This window comes from Carex rostrata, chromosome 5 (assembly GCF_964058835.1).
Source record: "Carex rostrata chromosome 5, lpCarRost1.2, whole genome shotgun sequence".
Classification (NCBI taxonomy): domain Eukaryota; kingdom Viridiplantae; phylum Streptophyta; class Magnoliopsida; order Poales; family Cyperaceae; genus Carex; species Carex rostrata.
In genome coordinates, this window is record NC_135922.1 from 14,390,700 (window position 1) to 14,410,837 (window position 20,138).

The 20,138-nt window shown below is 37.1% G+C and overlaps 3 protein-coding genes across 3 annotated transcripts; all 3 read left to right on the forward strand.

Moving 5' to 3' along the window:
- Positions 1-265: 265 nt before the first annotated feature.
- Positions 266-1,396, forward strand: LOC144553903 (BTB/POZ and MATH domain-containing protein 2-like). The gene has a single exon (XM_078302083.1). It carries the CDS (start codon positions 266-268, stop codon positions 1,394-1,396), a length of 1,131 nt encoding a protein of 376 aa, XP_078158209.1.
- A 9,985-nt stretch (positions 1,397-11,381) lies between these two features.
- On the forward strand, positions 11,382-12,963 carry LOC144553904 (serine/threonine-protein phosphatase 7 long form homolog). Its single transcript, XM_078302084.1, has 6 exons — positions 11,382-11,519; positions 11,620-11,682; positions 11,756-12,096; positions 12,182-12,359; positions 12,469-12,905; positions 12,951-12,963. Exons 1-6 carry the CDS (start codon positions 11,382-11,384, stop codon positions 12,961-12,963), a joined length of 1,170 nt encoding a protein of 389 aa, XP_078158210.1.
- Positions 12,964-16,434: 3,471 nt separating this feature from the next.
- LOC144553906 (BTB/POZ and MATH domain-containing protein 2-like) lies at positions 16,435-17,511 on the forward strand. Its single transcript, XM_078302085.1, has one exon. It carries the CDS (start codon positions 16,435-16,437, stop codon positions 17,509-17,511), a length of 1,077 nt encoding a protein of 358 aa, XP_078158211.1.
- Positions 17,512-20,138: the final 2,627 nt, after the last annotated feature.

Genomic DNA, 20,138 nt, shown 5'->3' on the forward strand with positions numbered 1-20,138 from the left:
GATAACTTTGTTTCCTTTCTTCCCATCGACTACTCTCTCTCTCCCGAATCAATCTCTGTGACCCAAATTGACGCAAAAAAAACCCACAATTGGACTCAAATTGCCCCAACTCGTGAGCAGAGAGCCCGTGTGCGAGCATCCACGCCAGAAGAAAACAAAAAACTTCAAATCGAGAACTCAACCCGGTTCTAAACCCTAGACTCGCTTGAAACCGAATCTGAATTCCACAAACTTTTAATATATTACAAGTAGTGTCTCAGAACTCATGGCAAATTCAGCATCAGTAAACTACAACAGAGTCTCATTCTCACACCATTTCATATTTAACCTCTCAGAGATTAAGGATCTTCAACCTGGGCAATTTGTTTCCTCGCCCATATTTTATGCATTAGGTAATGAATGGGTCATTGACTGTTACCCACGAGCTACACGTCGAGAGTTGCCACGAGGTCAACAGTTGATACGAGGTCAACGTCAAGCGTTTACTTCTTTCTTTGTTAGGCTTCACGGTGGGTACAAAACCGTGAAGACAACAATCAGTTTGAGTCTCATGAAGAGAGATGGGACAACATCTGCACTTTCTCATCAGTATCATCTCAAAGGAGAGGAAGAAATGTTCAGGTATGCGATACAAAATTCTCCTTTTGAGGGAAAGGTATTTGCTTATGGCGAATATTCTAACCTATTATACAAGGAGGAGGATATTGTAAACGATGGTAGTTTTGAATTAATTTGCAGCATCAGTAACACTGATATACCCCACAATAGCTGCTCCCTTCAGGTGCCAAGGTCATTTGATTTACACAGCCAAATTGGGCAGCTATTGGAAAGTAGCGAGACAGCTGATGTAACTTTTCTCGTTGAAAATCGATCTTTTATGTGCCACAAGATAGTGCTCGCTGCTCGATCCCCTGTATTTAAAGCAGAACTCTTTGGTAATATGGCCGAGGCGACACAGAAACAGATTCAAATTGAAGACATGGCCCCCGAGGTATTCGAAGCAATGCTCCACTTCATTTACACTGATTCTTTTCCCTCTTGTGATTCTAAAGAGTCATCACAGAAGATGGCAGAACATTTGTTTGTTGCTGCTGATAAATATGCAATAGAGGGGTTGAAGGAATTATGTGAGAATAAGTTATGTGGTCGCATTTCACTTGACACGGTTGCGATCACTTGGGAATTGGCTCTGCAACACAACTCTCCTAGGCTCAAAAATGCTTGCCTAAATTGCCTTGCAGAGCCAGGAACTTTAATTAATTGGATGTTAAGTGACGAATATGAAGATTTGGTCAGAAGCTTCCTATCCATAAAGGCTGAAATAAGAGACAGGGTCAATACAAGGCCGTCTTTCTGGAATGATAAAAATGAAAAAAGAAAAGAAATAGCTTATTAACTCAATGAAGATATCGTCTCATATGTAATGCAGTTGTTTGTTGTGTTTTTCTTTGTTCTAGCAATTATGAATTTATGATGAAAGTAATGTTCCTGTTGTATGGACTAAGTACTTGAATTCTAGTCTTTTTGTGTGTTTTTACCAGTTCTGGTATTTTCAATGCCTTGGTGGCTTTTGGTGATGTATTAGGCAGTATTTTGTATGTACCAGTTCCTGTATCTGTCCGTACTCCAGATGTTTGGAGTTGGCAACAGTATGACTATTGTTTCTAATGAAATCGTTGGGTTAATCCAACTTTATAAAAAAAAAAATGCCTTTGTATTTCTTGAATTATAGAGCATGCATTTTGTGTTACATGCAGGGATTCTTTTGCAGATTGATAATGAATATTTCCTTGATGAAGTCCTCAAGGTTTATTGGTATTTAACTCTGTGCATATTATTTAAGAAACAATTATGTGTACCTTAATTATTGGTGCTTCTGTATCTCATTTGCTAACATTTGAGGATTCTGACGGGTATCGTACTATGACCAATTTTTAGGTCCAATGGTCCTCAGCCATCAGATTTTGCCAAATAGCGAAGTAAATTAGGATTTGGGAAGTGGGAACTCATGTGAAATCCCAAATTTAATTGGCCATCAGATCGGTTTGCTTTTGTAAAGTTTGAATCAGGCTCTGGCAAATTACTTCAATTATTTTTCTTTTTGAAATCTGCTCTTGTAAAATTTGAATCTGGTTGTGGCAAATTACATGAAAAAAAAAAATTCTTTTAGAAATCTTCGTAGTCTCTGTGAAGTCGAAATTACTTTAATTTTCACTGGACATCAAAGCTTCATGTCTTGAAAATTCTTACATATAGCTCACCTGCTCACATAAGGGAGATTAATTTTAATGGTTAGATTTGCAGTTTGTGATATCATTACTTATTTCTAGATAATTCATGAACATAATCATCAAAGCTGACTGAATTCATTAATCAGATAAGAGAGAAAACCAAAACATATAAAGCACAACACGGACATCGAAACATCCTGCAAAAGAAATAAATGATCCAAAAATAAATATATATATATATATATAATTTTATTTGGGAACATATATAGAACAATCGAATTTTCTTATCAAATACTCGGAGCTAGCTAGCTTTATCTCTTTACATCTCGCAACACCTCTGGAAATCTCCCTTATTTAAGTCATGAACAGTGATTTGAAATCTTTCCGGGCAATGGCAGCCGATTTTTTTATTTTTATCCAAAATTTAAATTAAATTTTAAAAATTAACCGAACCGGATTTCAAATTTTAAAACTACCCAAACCGCTAAACGGTTAACCGGACCCTAGGTTCGGTTAACGGTTTAGCGGACCAAGGGTTTGGTTAACCGTTTAGCGGACCAAGGGTTCGGTTAACCGTTTAGCGGACCAAGGGTTTGGGTTCGGTTAACGGTTTAGCGGACCAACAGTATGGGTTCGGTTAGCCGTGAAGCGGAAATATTTTAACATCTGCTCTATAAATATCAGTCCGACGGAGAGATGAAACGAAAAAAAAAAAATGTTGTTTCAGAGACGAACGGAAGAAAATGAAGAAAAAAAAATCGCTGTTTGAGATACGAACGGAAGAAAAGAAGAAAAAAGAAGGTAATTTTTTTTTATAATTAATTTGTAAATTATATAAGTTAATTTTTTAACTATCGATTTTTGAAATTTTTTTGTTGGAGAAGAAGAAATTAAAATATGATCTCCAACCAACATACAACATATTATAACCGTAATATTTGCATATATTACTGTTATTCAATATGTAGCAGAAATTTTTTTTTTGACCAACTTGTGATAAATAAAATAAATTGACAAATTGTTCATTATTGTCATAAAAAATATAAATCAAAAGTAATGGAGAAAGAATGTTACTTATTATTTAATTTATTATTTAATTTAATAACAAATTACGGATTTTTTTTTTTGAAAACTTGGTAGTAGCTACCAAGGTTCCAAAATAGTTTAGAATATGACAAAAAAATTCTAAAATGATTTAGAATTGTTTTAGGAATCCTTACGGAGCTCTGACTGTCTGATCAATCGGCTCTTCGATTCAGGTATTTTTTATTTTTTATTTATTTTAATTGATAATATAATTAATTAGTTCATTTTAAACGGTTCAGAATATTGTCGAAATAATTTAGAATTTTTTAGAACATTCCAAAACGGTGTAGAATAATTTAGGAATATCCAAAATGGTCTAGAATAATTTAGAAAAATGTAAAATGATATAGAATAATTTTTAGAGGTCCAGACAAGTTTTAATTACTTATATGTTGTTATTTTTTAAATTGCCAGACCAATCAAAACTAAAAATGACAACCATTTGTGCGAAAATTTTTATTGGAGGGGAAATCCAATACAATGATGACGGGGTCCTTTACAGTACCCGAGCTAAATACTCAATACCGCTAACCGTGAACCACAATTTTGATTATCTTTAGAATGAGATTTATAAATTTGTTGGGTACAATGCTAGTCAAGCAAATCTGGAAATTCAAGCCAGGTTTAATATGTCCACCAATGGACAACGTGACTATCAATTAGTACCGGTAATGGACCAACAATCGTTCGAATTCATGTTAGGAGTTGTGTCGTCTTTTTCACAAAGGTTACCAATTCTGGAGTTATATGTAGAATTGGAACCGAACTGTACCAGTCAGATTCCTGAACCTCGATCCCGACCCAGTACCAGTCGAAATCCTGTGGATCCCGACCCAATACCAGTTAGATCCCGACCCAGTACCAGTCGGCACTCTGTGGATGTACCAATGAGACACCGACCCAGTATCGGTAGCAACTCTATGGATCAACCAGTTATACCCCGACTCAGTACCAGTCGAAACTCTGTGGATTTACCGGTTAGACCCCGACCCAGTACCAGTCGGGTCCGTAGACAGGTACGTGATTATTCGCATGTACCTGTGGATGCAATTGATTCTGACAGTTTGGAAAGTGGAGATGAGATGCTCTCAGATGAGTCATTGGGTTCCGACGATGATATTGAACCGCTCAGCCAGTCACAATCAAAGTCTCGTCAAACACAATCCCGTCAATCACAGTACCCGATAACTGGTCGAGAAAATATGACACATCCGGTTGATAGTTTCAATGACATATCCGGTTTTCGGCCTGCAGATGTCGATTTTTTCGGCAGCTCAAAAAAAACATTCGATAATCCGTTGGCTAAGGGTGTAGTTTATGAGTCAAAAACGGCTCTAAGGATAGCAATCAATGAGTTCCATCTCGATAAGAACTGTGAGTGCAAGATTCTTAGAAGCGAACCCAGACGTTACGAGGTGGTGTGCAGAGATGTTTTTTGTAAATTTAAGTTATGCGCCAAGCAAAACGGTCTTTCAGAATCTTGGATTATTACCAAACAAGCGTATCCTCATACGTGCAGAGTATCAGCAACACGTACTGATCATTGTCAGCTGACAGCAGAGATGATTGCCCTTGCAATTGATAAGACTATTAGAAGGGATGTGTGCTCTCCTATAAATCATATCCGAGATATCGTCATGCAGAGATATAATAAGGTAACCCCCAAGTACAATAAATTATGGAGAGGCCGTGAGCTTGCTATTGCAAATCTGTTTGGGAGTTGGGAGAACTCGTACAACTTGCTTACTCCACTATTAAAAGCCATCAGAAGAAACAATCCAGGAACCAAGTATTGTGTGATGTCGACCCCGATTGATGGAGAAACTGACAGGCTTTTCCACAGAGCGGCATGGGCATTTGGAGCTTGTATTGCAGCGATACCGTTCCTCAGACCAGTGATTAGTATCGATGCATGTTTCATGTCGGGACGGTACCAAGGTAGGCTGCTGATGGCATGTATGTATGATGCCGAAAACCAATTACTTCCAGTGGCTTTTGCAATTGTGGAGAAAGAAAGTGCTGACAACTGGGGTTTTTTTATGAGATGGTTGAGGCTGGAAGTAATTGGAGATAATCGATTCTTTTGTGTCATATCTGATAGACATTTGGGAATTAAAGCCGTGTTCCAGGATCCAAATCTCGGGTGGGATGAGACTACCGATCAATGTGTGCACCGGTATTGCTCTCAACATGTTGCTGAAAATCTTTACAAGCACGTGGGCCGTAAGAGAGAGGTTAGCGATAGGTTCATAGCTGGAGTGAACAAATGCAAACCTAGGAGGTTGCAGGAGATGTTACAAGACTTTGAAATTGGTTGTCCGAAGGCTATCGACTACCTTAACAAGGTGGGTAACAGGAACCCTAATGATGAAGACGAGCTTCCATGTCCAGAGAAGTTGTATCAAGCAGAGGACGGAGGTCACCGATGGGGGATAATGACAACAAATGGGTCAGAGTCACTGAACGCCGTGTTCAAAATTAGTCGGCGATTACCGGTTGCAGCGGTCGTGGAGGACACGTTTTATAAGTTGAATAAGTGGTTTTTTGACCGATGGAACAAAGCTCAAATGAGATTTCAGGATGGTCAGGTGTGGTCCGACAGGGTAACTAAGTTATTGCAAAAGCGTATCGAAAAAGGAAGGGACATGACTGTGATTCCTTACCGTGGAAGACATGGTCTTTTTGAGGTAATGGTTAAGGGCGAAAAAATACCAGCAAGGCGTAATCAACCGAGACTTGAGTATACTCGTAGGGATTTCAGTTATATGGTTGTTGTTATGGACAACAACAAGGTTGAATGTGAATGTCAGAAGCCTCAACTGACCGGCATACCATGTTCTCATTTCATGGCAGTTGTCCGCGAAATGAGATATGATGAAAATTTATACGTCAACCCCTTGTACCGTATGTCAATAGTGTTACAAACATGGAGCGGACGTTGGGAACCGAAAGGCAACCAATGTGAATGGCCTGCATATAATGGCCCAAAAATTATACCTGATTCGAATCTGATCAAGAAAGGACGGAGACGGCACGACCGCATACCGATGGAAATGGACAAAATGCGTGGTTGGAGACTCGGACGCCAGCCTCATCGTGAGACAATTGATCGGAATGCTGCAGGTATAACTGATCAATCAATTATAAATACTTGTTTTAACTAAATTCACAAATTAATACATGGTATGCACTACATGTAGAGGAGGTAGCAAGACAGGCGCAAGCAGCGGCAGAGCAACCGGCAAGAGGAAGTACAACTGTTTGGCGCACCCTCGGACAACATTTAAGTCTGCGTCGTAGAAATTAACTTGTGTGTTATTTTATTTGTATGTGTTGAGAACTATCAGCGCCGCATCGATTTTTTTGTGAGGCATGCATGCGATCTGGTATAAACCCAATCGAATCAAGAATGGCGCGTATGCAGCGTGGTACGCGGTCATGCAACGGTAGTGCTTCACGTTTATAACCTCCTTTTTCTACATTACCGAAAATAAAAATTAGAAATTAAAACAAGATGATATTTCTGAACAAGTCAGAAAAAAAGAAATAAGTAATTGCTTACCTCCTCAGAAGCCTGACACACCCCGTGACTGGTATGCGGTATCCACAACAGATCACTAAAAGTATCCCGCGCCATAGGTACTTCATCATTGATTTCGTCTGCCATGCTACAAAATTAATTCAAAGTTAATTCATTATTTTCAAAAATTTTAAACTAATCTAAACCGTTTTGGATGTTTCTAATTATTTCTAAACCAATTTGGATTACCTAAATTTTCTAAACTATTTTACACTATTTTAAAATTTTCTAAATTATTCTAGACCGTTTTTGAACTTTTCTAAATTATTATCGACTATTTTGGAACTTTTTAAATTATTCGGGCACCACTTTAAAATTTTCTAAATTATTCTACACTATTTTACAACTTCCTAATTTATTTTTTACCATTTTGGTATTTTACAAATTACTCTAAACTATTTTGGAACTTTTCTAAATTATTCTACACTATTTTGGAAGTTTCTAAATTATTTTTCACCATTTTGGAATTTTACAAATTACTCTAAACGGTTAACCGGTTTGGGTAGATTTAAAATTTCACAGCCGGTTCGGTTAATTTTTAAAATTCAATTTATATTTTGGATAAAAATCAAAAAATCGGTAAAGCTTATTAGACTTAATAAGCACTTTTACCAGCTCTACATTGACCAGATAGCCACTATCACTTTCAGGGTTTCCCAAAAAAAAAAAATAAAGACGGCTATTCGAACCACACAGATAACATGCATCCTTTCTTCCAATGGTAATTAAAAAAAAAAACAATTATATGAAGCATTTTTAAGGAATTGGAATTTTTTCAATTATCTCAAACCTTTTAAGGATAATTGGGTTGAATTTTGAATATCTTTCAAATTCAATCAAATTCAACCTAACAAGTTTAATACATGCAACATCTGATGATAATCTCTAATTATTTCTCCATGGAGTAATACATGAAATTTTTAGGAAAAGAACCAAAACAATTAAAATATTAGCACTTACAAAATTATTAATTTCTATTTATATGGAATAAGGCTTATTGAGCATTTTCCTAATTAAACTAGTCCCTGGTAGATTGTACACTGTAATTTGAAAAAATTATTTCTTATGAAAAAAAAAAAACCTGATTTCAGACGATCTCTGCTCTGCTTCTCAAACGACACCCATCCTAAAACCTTCTCAAACGGCACCCATCCTAAAACACAAACGGCACCCCATTATAAAATCATAAGCCACGGGTCTACAGTGGATATGCCACGTGTCGACACCCCATCGCATGACCCCCACGCGTCTAAAAAAAAAAACCCAGGTCCGGTTAACGGTTCACCGAACCCTTCCCATCTGCCACGTGTCGATACCCCATCGGCATGACCCCCACGCGTTAAAAAAAAAAAAAAAAAAAAAAACTGGTCCGGTTAACGGTTCACCGAACCATTCTTTCCGCTAAACGGTTAACCGAACCAATGAAACCGGTTAACCGTTAACCGGACCGAAACCAATTTTCCGGTTAACGGTTAACCGGACCATTTTAAAGAGTCCGGTTAACCGTTAACCGGAAATTTGGTCCGGTTAACGGTTGACCGGTTTGGGTAGAATTTGAAAAACAAAGCCGGTTCGGTTAATTTTTGAAATTTAATTTAAATTTTGGATAAAAATAAAAAAATCGGCAATGGCAGCTTCTCTACGGGTCCTTGTTTTTGAATTGAAGGAAATGCATGCCATGAGATGAGATTGATAAATCTTAAGCTTCTTTAGCTGTGAATTTAAGCTTTAAATTATTGGAAGGCTTCAAAGAATTACTCAATTAATTGCATGTAACCTGGTTGTAGTAAGATAGTAAGAACTGCAACTTATAAGGTCATTGGTATTTCTTGGAGAGTACACGTCATAGTAGCCTCTCACATGGAGATTGAATTACAAATCTATTATCCATATTAAAGTTGTAACATTTTATTTATTTATATTTGAAATTTAGATGCAAAGAGACAATTTAATATATTTTCAATAATATGATAGCTTATAACTTTAAAGGAGGAGCAAAGAGACAATTGTAATATCCCTGATATTACAATTTCGATTAGGATAATCTCCTCCTATTTTCTCAGCAATATAATATATAGAAGAATACTTTATATGAGATATTCCATTTGTTTTTTCTAAACAAAATCTGCAAGAATATATCAATCAAAGCTTCTTAAACTCTATATGATATAAGATACAATAACCTGAAGGCCAAGCGTAGATAAATAATAATTACATGATTAATAGTTGACAGTGCAATAAAGCAATAGATGTTTATTACTTTCTTCAAGCGACAATCCATTTATTTGATTCGGTCTGAAAACCAATAAACCTCAATATTTATTTGCAAGTTTTGAAATTGTGTAGTACGGACAAGCTAAACAGATAGGTACTCTAGGCAAACGATTAGTCACCTATATATTATTACAATATTGTATACACAAAAATAAATAAAAATATACTTAATTTATAATATAATTGTAAACTTATGTCCCAACGGCCCAATAATAGGCCTGCTTGAAGGTTATGAGCCGCAATCCTGCCTACAGGTTATGATCCTTGTAGAACAATGGCCTTCATGTTAAAAATTAGTTTAATCTCTCCCGGGTATACTCAATAAAAGGAACAAAATTACAAATTTTGATCAATTAAGAAGTGCGTAGCTTAATCTGAAGATTAAGTGTGGAAAATGCATAAATATCAATTATTATGTTCATGAATGACGATCAATGTTCCTATTATTGGTTATGGCCATGAACTCTTGTTAATTGTTATTACCATTTTATTAGTGTCTGTACAAGTCTTGTTAATTGTTTTTACTAGGGGTGTAAACGGTCGGATACAGATTGGATAGTGGTCAAACCGTATCTTATCCGTTATAATTTTTCGAATACGGATACAAATACGGATAGTATCGGATACGGATACTTGTGGATATATATAGATATACCTTTTGATTCTTTTGTTACTTGTGATTCTTTTGCAAATTCATAATGAATATAGATATACCTTTTGATGAACTCCTTATGGTAAATTGTTGTGTAAATATGTGAATATTTTTTTGAAGAAACAACTATGTGAATCTTTAATTATAGGTGCTTCTCTATCTCATTTGCCATCGTCGCCCAGAGGAAAATTATAGGTTTCGTGTATATTTTTAGATCCAATGGTCCTCCAATAGGGAAGTAAATTGAGAATTGGGTACTAAAAATGAAGCCGACATTGAGAACTGTCTGAATTATTTTGAAATATGAGTGAGTTAAAACTGTTGATATATTTAGAATATTCATGAAAGTGTGTCACCAACGTCGAATAATTTATGGTGTCCTCCATTGACTAACCGCCATGTATCAAGAGAGCTCCAATTGAATACCTTTGACTAAAAATGAATGGATCATATTACAGAAAAGAGCCCTCTATATATCAATCAATCACACAGTTTGAATTGGAATAGTAAAGACTATTTTTCCTTTAGAAAAGTAAAAAAATACTGAGTGGGTTGCGGGCAACAGGTGTTTATATATAATTATTTCTATGTCAGATTTTTTTTGGCAAGAAAAGAAAATTAATGAAATCAATAAAAAATAAAAAAAAGGTAGTCCAGCACCCCGCAGGCCCGATTTTTTTAAAAATACCCAAAACAAAAAATAAATAATTTAAAATGCCCAGGATTTGGACAAAATTTTAAAAATGCCCAAACCGCCGAAAAATGGGGCGGTCCGGAATTTTAATTCCTAACCGCCAGGAAATTCGGCGGTCCGGAATTAAAATTCCTAACCGCCGAAAAATGGGGCGGTCCGGGCCTATATATTCATTCCTCATGCTCTTTCTCTCTCCTCACAATTCATTTTCTCAAATTCCCACTCTCTCTCCTCCCACCCGAATTTCTCCTCTCTTTTCTCCTCTCTTCTTCTCTCTTCTCCCAATTTGCAAGTAAGTCCATATATTTTTTTTAAATTTCATTTGTAGTATAAAAAAATTGTAGATTAGTCCAATTATGTTAGTAAGGTACCAAAATTAGTGTTATTTTTTTTTAGTTAGTTGAGTTAGTGCTAATTAGTTGTAATTAGGATTAATTAATTACAGTACCAATTTAGTGGTAATTAGTGTCAATGTACGTACCAAAATATTTATAATTAGTGATAATTATGGTACCAAAGTTAGTTTTAATTTTATTTTGGATTATTTAGTCCAAAATTTGATCGTAATTAGTGCTAATTAGTTATAATTAGGGTTAATTAATTACGGTACCAATTTAGTAGTAATTAGTGTCAATGTAGGTACCAAAATATTTATATTTAGTCCAAAATTTGATCGCAATTAGTGCTAATTAGTTATAATTAGGGTTAATTAATTGAAGTACCGAATTTAATGGTAATTAGTGTCAATGTAGGTACCAAAATATTTATAATTAGTGATGATCCTATTTTGCCCAAATAACAATTTTTTTCATATTAACATAATTTAATCAATTGTAGCATGTCTAATTTTTTTCCAAACGTAGGATGGCTAGGGGACGGCCTAGGAGACCACCACCACCCGACCATACTGATGATCCCATTTCCGTGGACAACACGGAGCATTTTAGTCCATTATTATGGATACCTCATAGTGAGCATCGAGTCTCACTGGCATCCCGAGAGGTACTTGATTACTTTTTCCTTTCTTTTTTGAAAGTTTAAATTTTTGCTAATTGCTCATTTTTTTAGGTTTTTATGTTGTTTTCTTTTTTTTTCAACACAGAGTCAGGACCTCCTAGAATGTAAGAATCGGGCATACGGCATGCAGTACTACTCTCTGATGGACGTACATTGACAGGACCTAAAAATGAGCAATTAGCAAAAATTTGGGGTTGTACCATTTGGTCGATATTTTGGAGACGGAGAGCAAGGCTACCAATGCATCCCTCATCCAGGCACTAGTGGAGCGATGGCGCCCCGAGACGCACACGTTTCACTTCCAGTTTGGAGAGATGACAGTGACTCTCCAGGATGTGAGTGTCCTTTGGGGTTTGCCCATCCAGGGCGTGCCCGTCGGTGGCATATCATACTCCACTGATGATAACACGATTAATGCCACCCTCGCAGAGCTGTTGGGAGCGGAGCCAGCTATACGTGATAATGGCGGGAAGTCGAGGTTTCATGTGAAGAAGACGGCACTGCGAGCTCTATTCGCCAATCGAGGTCTGCATTGGGGATCCACAGAGCAGGACATTGAGAGGTACTCATATAAACCATTATATATATTTATTTTGTACTATATTTCATACTAAAAAATGAGGTGCTCCGTAATTTCGACATTATAGATACACACGGGCTTTCGTGATGGATCTATTTGGTTCTGTCATGTTTGCTGATTCGAGCGGTGATTCCATCCCGATTATGTATCTGGAGCTGTTGCGAGACCTTGGGACGTCAAGAAGGTACAATTGGGGTGGGGCTGTCCTAGCACATCTTTACTCCAACTTGTGTCGTGCTTGCAAAGTCAGTATGTTATTGCTGTGTTATTTTAATTATTTAACTTGTCATGTAATTATTTTCTTATTTTAATTATTTAACTTTTTCCTGACGGCTAATATTTTTCAAAATACAGCCTAAAAGTAAGCAGATTTATGGACCGACACTTCTACTGCAGCATTGGTCATGGTCACGTATACCAGTGGTTGTTCCCGTGCCGAATGAGCCCGATGATGCATATCGCCCGGCACTTGGCAAGAAATGGTACGGAGATCACCGCTATGTTAACCAGCTTCACGGAAAGACAGTAGGTATCAGGCTAGTCCGAGGTCAGTTGCAGAGTTTGGGTGACACGCAGGTGAGCTGGACTCTGTACAGTGAGTTATACGATGAGGGGAGGCTGCCGCAGATTGTATCGGATGATGAGGAGATGTGGCTCTACAGGGGTCCGTTGGTTTGCTTCTGGATAGTGGAGCACCACTATCCAGACCGGGTGCTCCGTCAGTTTGGACTTCCTCCACTCATCCCCGCAGATCCAGACATCCCGAGATCTATCATCATGGGACTACACGGGTACGTACAAGTTATGTTTTTCTTGCATTTTGTACTTAATATTAGTTGTTGCCTTTAAATTGAATCTAAACTAATAATTACAGGGTGACCCATGGTAATCATAACAATAGAGATTGGAGTACGTATTACCTGGACCACTACAACAGAGCAGCGAGCATGAGTGAGAACTTGTGGCAGATGTCGGAGGTTGGTGAGATGCAGTTGCAGGGGCCTCCCCTACTGCGATATCAGGCTTGGTACTTGCGGGTCGGCATGGCATCTGTGTATCTTGAGGGAGATTACGGCGATTATCTTCGCGCGAAGATCTTCGAGGATGATGGTTATACCCCTACAGGCCGAAAAGTTGCTCGCGATGTAAGTAATGCACCTCAAACAATTCATTTTTTCCCTAATGTATTTTTTTCGTCTAACTTTAGTTTTATTTTTTTTAGCTACTACTGGCAATTAAAGGTGCCGGGCATTCAATCGTTTGTCTTGGAAGGCGTGGCTATAGGGTTTTTGGGCACACGATGTTGAACTTGGTTGCCCCTTGCATTGAGGGCCATGGCCATGAGGCCAAGCTAGTCACGATGCTCAGAGACGCCGGAGAGGACATCGATTGGCGCAGAGTACAGAGGGATGAGCCCGATGAGCCCGCTGTTCATGCTAGTCAGATGCCACCGGAGCCCACATCCCAGCCAGAGTGGGACTACCATCGTTGGATGTTGAGCATGTCCGGTTGGCACGCTTTCTGGGATGAGCATGGACGTGCAGTTCTTCCCCAGGTATGGCATTTTATATTTTATGTCAAATTAGTTACACTTTTCTCCTTCGGTAAAGTAAGTTAGGTAAAATTTATTAAATTATTGGTATCTTTGCAGGGTCCTACCTACATGCCGACACCGGCTGAGCACCAGGCTGGGTCTCCAGAGATCCAGCCGATGCGGGAGTCTCCGGAGATCCACCCTACGCAGGATAAGAGCTTGACTTTCAGCCTTGCAGATTTTGTTCGAGACTATCAGTTCGACACAGCCGCCTCCCCGACACCGCGTCAGCCGTATCCGGAGAGGTCTCATGATTGGGAGGCCTCTGGTAGCGGGACTCAGCCTGACTATGGTTCCCAGCTTGCGGCATCCTTGTTCCATACCCCTCCGCCACCGCCAGCTACCCACACCGCCGATGATCCATGGGGTACAGCACTCATGATGAGCAGAGAGGCTGAGCCCATGGAGGAGATCACACCAGCTCGTGTGGCGCAGGAAGGAGAAGTACAGTGGAATGATTGGCATCAGGCTCGGGTTTTCACCAGAGAGAACAGGGGCCAACCAGCTGACCGATATACACCTTCGCAGTATCGTTGAGCACTTAGTTTTTTTGTTTTATTTTTAGTTAGTTTTATTATGTTTTAGAGCTCGTGGGTTTTTTTTATAGTTTTATTATGTAGTGTTTTATATTTTATTATGTTTTATGTTTGTGTTTTTAGTTAGCTTATTATGTTTTATATTTTAGTTAGCTTATTATGGTTAGCTTATTATGTTTTATGTTTTATTATGTTTTTGTTTTAGTTTTGAGCTAAACTATGTTTTATGATAGTATTCGTACAATAAAAAAATATTAAACAATTTTGAAAAAAAACACTAAAAAAATAAGAACACAAAAATACTTCAAAAATAACACTAAAATAAAATAGTACAACAACAAAAATAAGAACAAAAAAACACTAATAAAAATAACCACAAAGTTAAACCCTGGAAGAAAAATTTATCGGTTGGGGCTATTTTTGCGAGCTTATATCTCACGTTTTGTTCAGAGATTCTGAATAAAACTTGGCAGTGCTGTTCTAGGATGTTGATACTGTATGTTGGTAAATTTTCATGATTTTTGGAGATGTTTTTCTAAGAAAACAAGAGGTGCAAAGTTGGACCCTGGAAGAAACATTCATCGGTTGGGGCTATTTTTGCGAGTTTATATCTCACGTTTTGTTCAGAAATTCTGCATGAAACTTGGCAGTGCTGTTCTAGGATGTCGATATTATATGTCGGTAAATTTTCATGATTTTTGGAGATTTTTTACCAAGGAAACCAGAAGTGCAAAGTTGGACCCCGGATGAAACATTAATCAGTTGGGGCTATTTTTACGAGCTTATATCTCATGTTCTGTTCAGAGATTCTACATGAAACTTGGCAGTGCTGTTCTAGGATGTCGAGACTACATGTCGGTACATTTTCATGATTTTTCAAGCTGTTTTGCTAAGAAAATCAGAGGTACATTTTATTGCAAAAAATCTGAATATATAAAACAATTTGATTTGCAAAAAAAAAAAAAAAAATTCGGACCGCCCCATTTTTCGGCGGTTAGGAATTTTAATTCCGGACCGCCGAATTTCCTGGCGGTTAGGAATTAAAATTCCGGACCGCCCCATTTTTCGGCGGTTTGGGCATTTTTAAAATTTTGTTCAAATCCTGGGCATTTTAAATTATTTATTTTTTGTTTTGGGTATTTTTAAAAAAATCGGCCCGCAGGCAGTTGCGGAAGAAATATACTTGCAAATATTATTATTAAATATATATTTGAATTTCAAAGTAATAGCAAAACAAACAAAAAGCGCAGTACGTGTAATAAAAAATGGGGTTACATTATCCCGGGCAGGATGGGCAGACAAGAAAAAAGTTATTATAATAGAAAAAATCATTCAAGCTGTAGGATATAATTTAACGTTTAAGATGGAAGAAAAGCAGAAAGCTGGTTTTTTTATTCGCTAAGAAAAGCAGTAGAGTCGGATCCCATTCTCATGATCTCATTAGAGCTCATTGCGCCTGGTTCATTATGGACCAAATGCCTCTTTAATGATTTTTTTAAAAAAAGATATTGCACCTGGTTCACTGTGGAACAAAGGTCGATGAGTACACCATGTTTATTTACAAAAGAAGCATCTATTTGCTTTTTTTTTTTTCTATTTTTTTTGAGTGAAGCATCTATTTGCCTTTCGGCCCCTTTCCTCTCCCAAGATAACTTCGTCTCCTTTCTTCCCATCGATCTCTTTCTCTTTCTGATGTTGAAGCGGCTTCCTCCAGTTCTGACCTCTTGGGTCCCACTTCGCATAGGTCGGCCCGTTCAACGGTCGACTTCCCTTTAATTGAGTTGGGCCCCTTGTGCAGTGACCAAGTTTCCTCACCGTCTATCCGCCTTGCTCTCTCCCGAATCAATCTTTCTGACCCAAATTGACGCAAAAAAACCCACAATCGGCCTCAAATCGCCCCAAATCGTGAGAAGAGAGCCCGTGTGCGAGCATCCAGGCCAGAAGAAAACAAAAAACAAGTCGAGAACTCAACCCGGTTCTAAACCCTATACCCTAAACTCGCTTGAATCGGCCGATTTCAACCCGGTTTTTTTGCTAAAAAAATTGATCTAAGGGGAACGATTAGTCACCTACGGCTCTATATATTGGTACAAAAAGCCTCTCCTTACTTTTCAGTTCATATGTCATCTATTAGTTCCAAATCTGAATTCCACAAACTTTTACTATATTATAAGTAGTCTCTCATAACTCATGGCAAATTCCGCATCAGTAAACTACATCAAAGTCCCATCCTCACACCATTTCAAATTTAACTACGAAGAGATCAAGGATTTGCAACCTGAGCTATTTGTTTCCTCCCCTGTATTTCATGCATTAGGCAATGAATGGGTCATCGACTGTTACCCACGGGGTACACGTCGAGAGTGGTCCGGTCATTATATTTCTTTCCTTGTTAGGCTTCACGGTGAATACAAAACCGTGAACACAACAATCAGTTCGAGCCTCATGAAGAGAGACGGGACAACATCCGCACTTTGTCATCAGTATCATCTAAAAGGAGATGAGAAAGAAATGTTTAGGTATGCGATACAAAATTCTCCTTTTGAGGGACAGGTATTTGCTTATGGCAATTATCCTAAACTATTATTCGCGGAGGATATTGTCAACAATGGTAGTTTTGAATTAATTTGTACCATCGATAACACAGATATACCCCACAGTAGGTGCTCCTTTGGGGTGCCGAAATCATGTGATTTACACAGCCATATTGGGAAACTCTTGGAAAGTAGCGAGACTGCTGATGTAACTTTTTACGTTGAAAATCGTTCTTTTGTGTGCCATAGATTAATACTCTCAGCACGGTCCCCTGTATTTAAGGCAATGCTCTTTGGAAATATGGCCGAGGCAACACAACAACAAATTAAAATTGCAGACATGTGCTCGGAGGTATTCGAGGCAATGCTTCACTTCATCTATACTGATTCTGTTCCCGCTTGCAATTCTGAGAAGACATCGATGAAATTGACACAACAGTTGTTTGTAGCTGCTGATAGATATGCACTAGAAGGGTTGAAAGCATTATGTGAGGATAAGCTATGTGATCTCATTTCACTTGACACAGTTACGACCACTTTGGCTTTGGCTTTGCAGCACAGCTCTACTCGCCTCAAAATTGCTTGCCTAGATTTCATTGCGGAGCCAGGAACTCTAGTTAGATGGATGCTAAGTGATGAATATGTTGATTTGGTCAGAAGCTTCCCATCTGTAATGGCTGAAATAAGATGCAAAGTCGATACCATACCGGCTTTCACGAATGTTAAAAAGTGAAAAATGTAATAGCATATTAATTAAGTCTATGCAGATTTCTTTTTATATGTAACGCAGTAGCTTGTTGGTGTTGTTGTTTTTTTCTTTGATCTAGCAATTATGAATGATTTATGATGAAAGTAATGTTGGTTTTGTATTGCTTTGAATTGAAAGATGCATGTTTTATATATACTTACAGGGATTCTATTACAAATTTATATTGAATAAGTATAACTTTCGGTGAAGTCCTCAAGGCTAATTGGTGTGCAAAATTGGACAGGCCATCAGACCCCTTCTGTTTCTCTTTACAAAGTTTGAACTGCAGTATCCCAAGTCCAGGAATCTGGCCATGGGGAATTACTTTGATTTTCGCAAGATGTCGAAACTTTATGTCTTGACCAGAGATCTGATTTATGTCAAATTACTTTTCACGGAAATTTATTTACTAGCAGAAGCACATTTTCTTCCAAGAACTCTCGTCTGCTGTAACATTTTTCCCTGGGCTATGTCGATATCCACTAATCAGACCAGTGAAGCTATCAGAATTGAAACTTGAATGATGAGTGGATAAAATTACTTGCTGAATGAACGAGACTATTCAAGATAAAACATTAGAAATTGATAATTGAAATTTAACTGTAAAAACATCAGTAGCTGAAAATTTCAGGATAGCATGTTTAGTTGTGCATTTATCAAAAAAAAAAAAAAAATCCCACATCCATTTAATTAATAAAAATGAAACAAACACACTCAAGATTCAGTTAGTTCAACACAAGATAAATTCTATATTTTTTATGACAGCAGCCAATAAGAAAAAATATTATAATTAAGGTAGTTTTCAAATTTCGATGATATCAAAGATTATAATAATTGATACAATGAAGCAAATTCCAACATCTATTTCTTGAAGACAATAAGTTGAAGACACATCTAGCAAAATAAAATGAAATTGTGTCAGTTAAGTCGAATAATTTCTGGTGTCTACAATTATATATAAAAAAAAATATTATGTAAGCTAATTAATTTTTTCTTAAAAAATATTGGGTGTGTGTGTATTTACTTTTTCATTTGATAAATAAATGTATAATATATTATAATTATTACATATTCTCCCATCATATTGTTAAAAGATACAGCTTTTAGAGCTATGCATATATCTCTCTATAGGAACAAGAAAATTTGAGCCACGTAAGAATTAACATTCTAATAACAAGTTATAGATGTTAGACAGACATATAAGCATACAAATACAAATAGAAGTGTCAATGGCACTCTTTTATTCATTTATCCAATCCGTATCATATTCGAAAATATGGATGAGTGTAAGATTTTTTTTTTTCGTTAACTTATCGGATACGGATAAAGGTAACGATTTTTTTCGTTATCTTACCTATTTTGGTGTGTGTGTGTGTGTGTGTGTGTGTATAGAGAGAGAGAGATGTTGGCTAATATCAAATTGATAGTTTCTAAGGTCCCGTGCAACTAAGTCGTGTTTCAATTTTCAAAGTCCAAAAAGTAAATCTAAACCGTTAGATGTAACATCTATATTAAAATTTGCTTGGAGACCAAATTTTACATTTTTCTGAATTTTTTTACTATTCATTAAGTCACTTTAAAAATTGCTGATCCAATGGTGGCTACTGATTTTACTGTTTTGTTAAGCCACCATTGGATCAATAATTTTCAAAGTGTCTTAACAAATAGTAAAAAATTCATAAAAATGTAAAATTTGTTTCCCTTTCTTGTGAGAACTTGTTTGTATGAATCAGGGAATTGTACCAGTTTCTGGTAATTGGTACAGCCCGTACTGGTTTAAAATGGGTACTGGTACACTTTCTTAAACTGTCAGGGATAGAAGTGCAAATAATTATGTTAAGAGGACTGATCTGTATATTTTAATGGCATTGGTAATAACTCTCTATATTTGGGACTAAAGATAAAATTTGGGATTTCAATTGATGGCCTCCGCCTCGACTGTATTAAATGACTTGGGATTAAGGCCCAGGTCGAGATCGAATAAAAATAAAAATAAATCTTACAGGGATTGTTTTGGAAATTCATAGACCATAATGAATATGGATCCCTTTTGATGAAGTCCTTAAGTTAATTGGTGTTCAACTTTGTGAATATATTTTTTTGGAAGAAACAACTATGTAAATCTTAATTATAGGTGCTTCTCTTTCTCATGGTCATTTGCATTATGACCAATTTTTAGGTCTGCAATGGTGCTCCAGCCGTCAAATTTTCCCATTAGGGAAGTAATATTAGAATTTGGTACTAAATATGAAATCCAAAAATTTGACCGGCCATTAAGTTACATTTAAATTACATTGATTTTACCTAGACGTCGAAGCTTTATGTCATGACCAGAGATCTAGTTTATGTCAAATTACTTTTGCAAAAATTTACCACCCATGCACATTTTATTTCATGATCTCTTATAAATCCAGGTGTTGAATAACCACTAGGGGTGAAAACGGAGCCGGATTATCCGGCGGATATCCGCTCCGTATCCGGATATAATCCGAATCCGGATAATCCGGATTCGGATAATTCCCGGATACGGATTCGGATAATTTTCGGAAATCCATAAAAGATCCGGATACGGATACGGATTCGGAGTTCTAAACGGAGCGGATATCCGGATT

What these genes read in the sequence shown, in the direction of transcription:
- LOC144553903 (XM_078302083.1), top strand. Translation starts at nt 266, where the DNA reads ATGGCAAATTCAGCATCAGTAAACTACAACAGAGTCTCATTCTCACAC.
- LOC144553904 (XM_078302084.1), top strand. Translation starts at nt 11,382, where the DNA reads ATGGCTAGGGGACGGCCTAGGAGACCACCACCACCCGACCATACTGAT. An exon ending in TCTCACTGGCATCCCGAGAG is followed by an intron (nt 11,520 to 11,619) that starts GTACTTGATTAC and finishes TTTTCAACACAG; the next exon opens with AGTCAGGACCTCCTAGAATG. An exon ending in AGTACTACTCTCTGATGGAC is followed by an intron (nt 11,683 to 11,755) that starts GTACATTGACAG and finishes GATATTTTGGAG; the next exon opens with ACGGAGAGCAAGGCTACCAA.
- LOC144553906 (XM_078302085.1), top strand. Translation starts at nt 16,435, where the DNA reads ATGGCAAATTCCGCATCAGTAAACTACATCAAAGTCCCATCCTCACAC.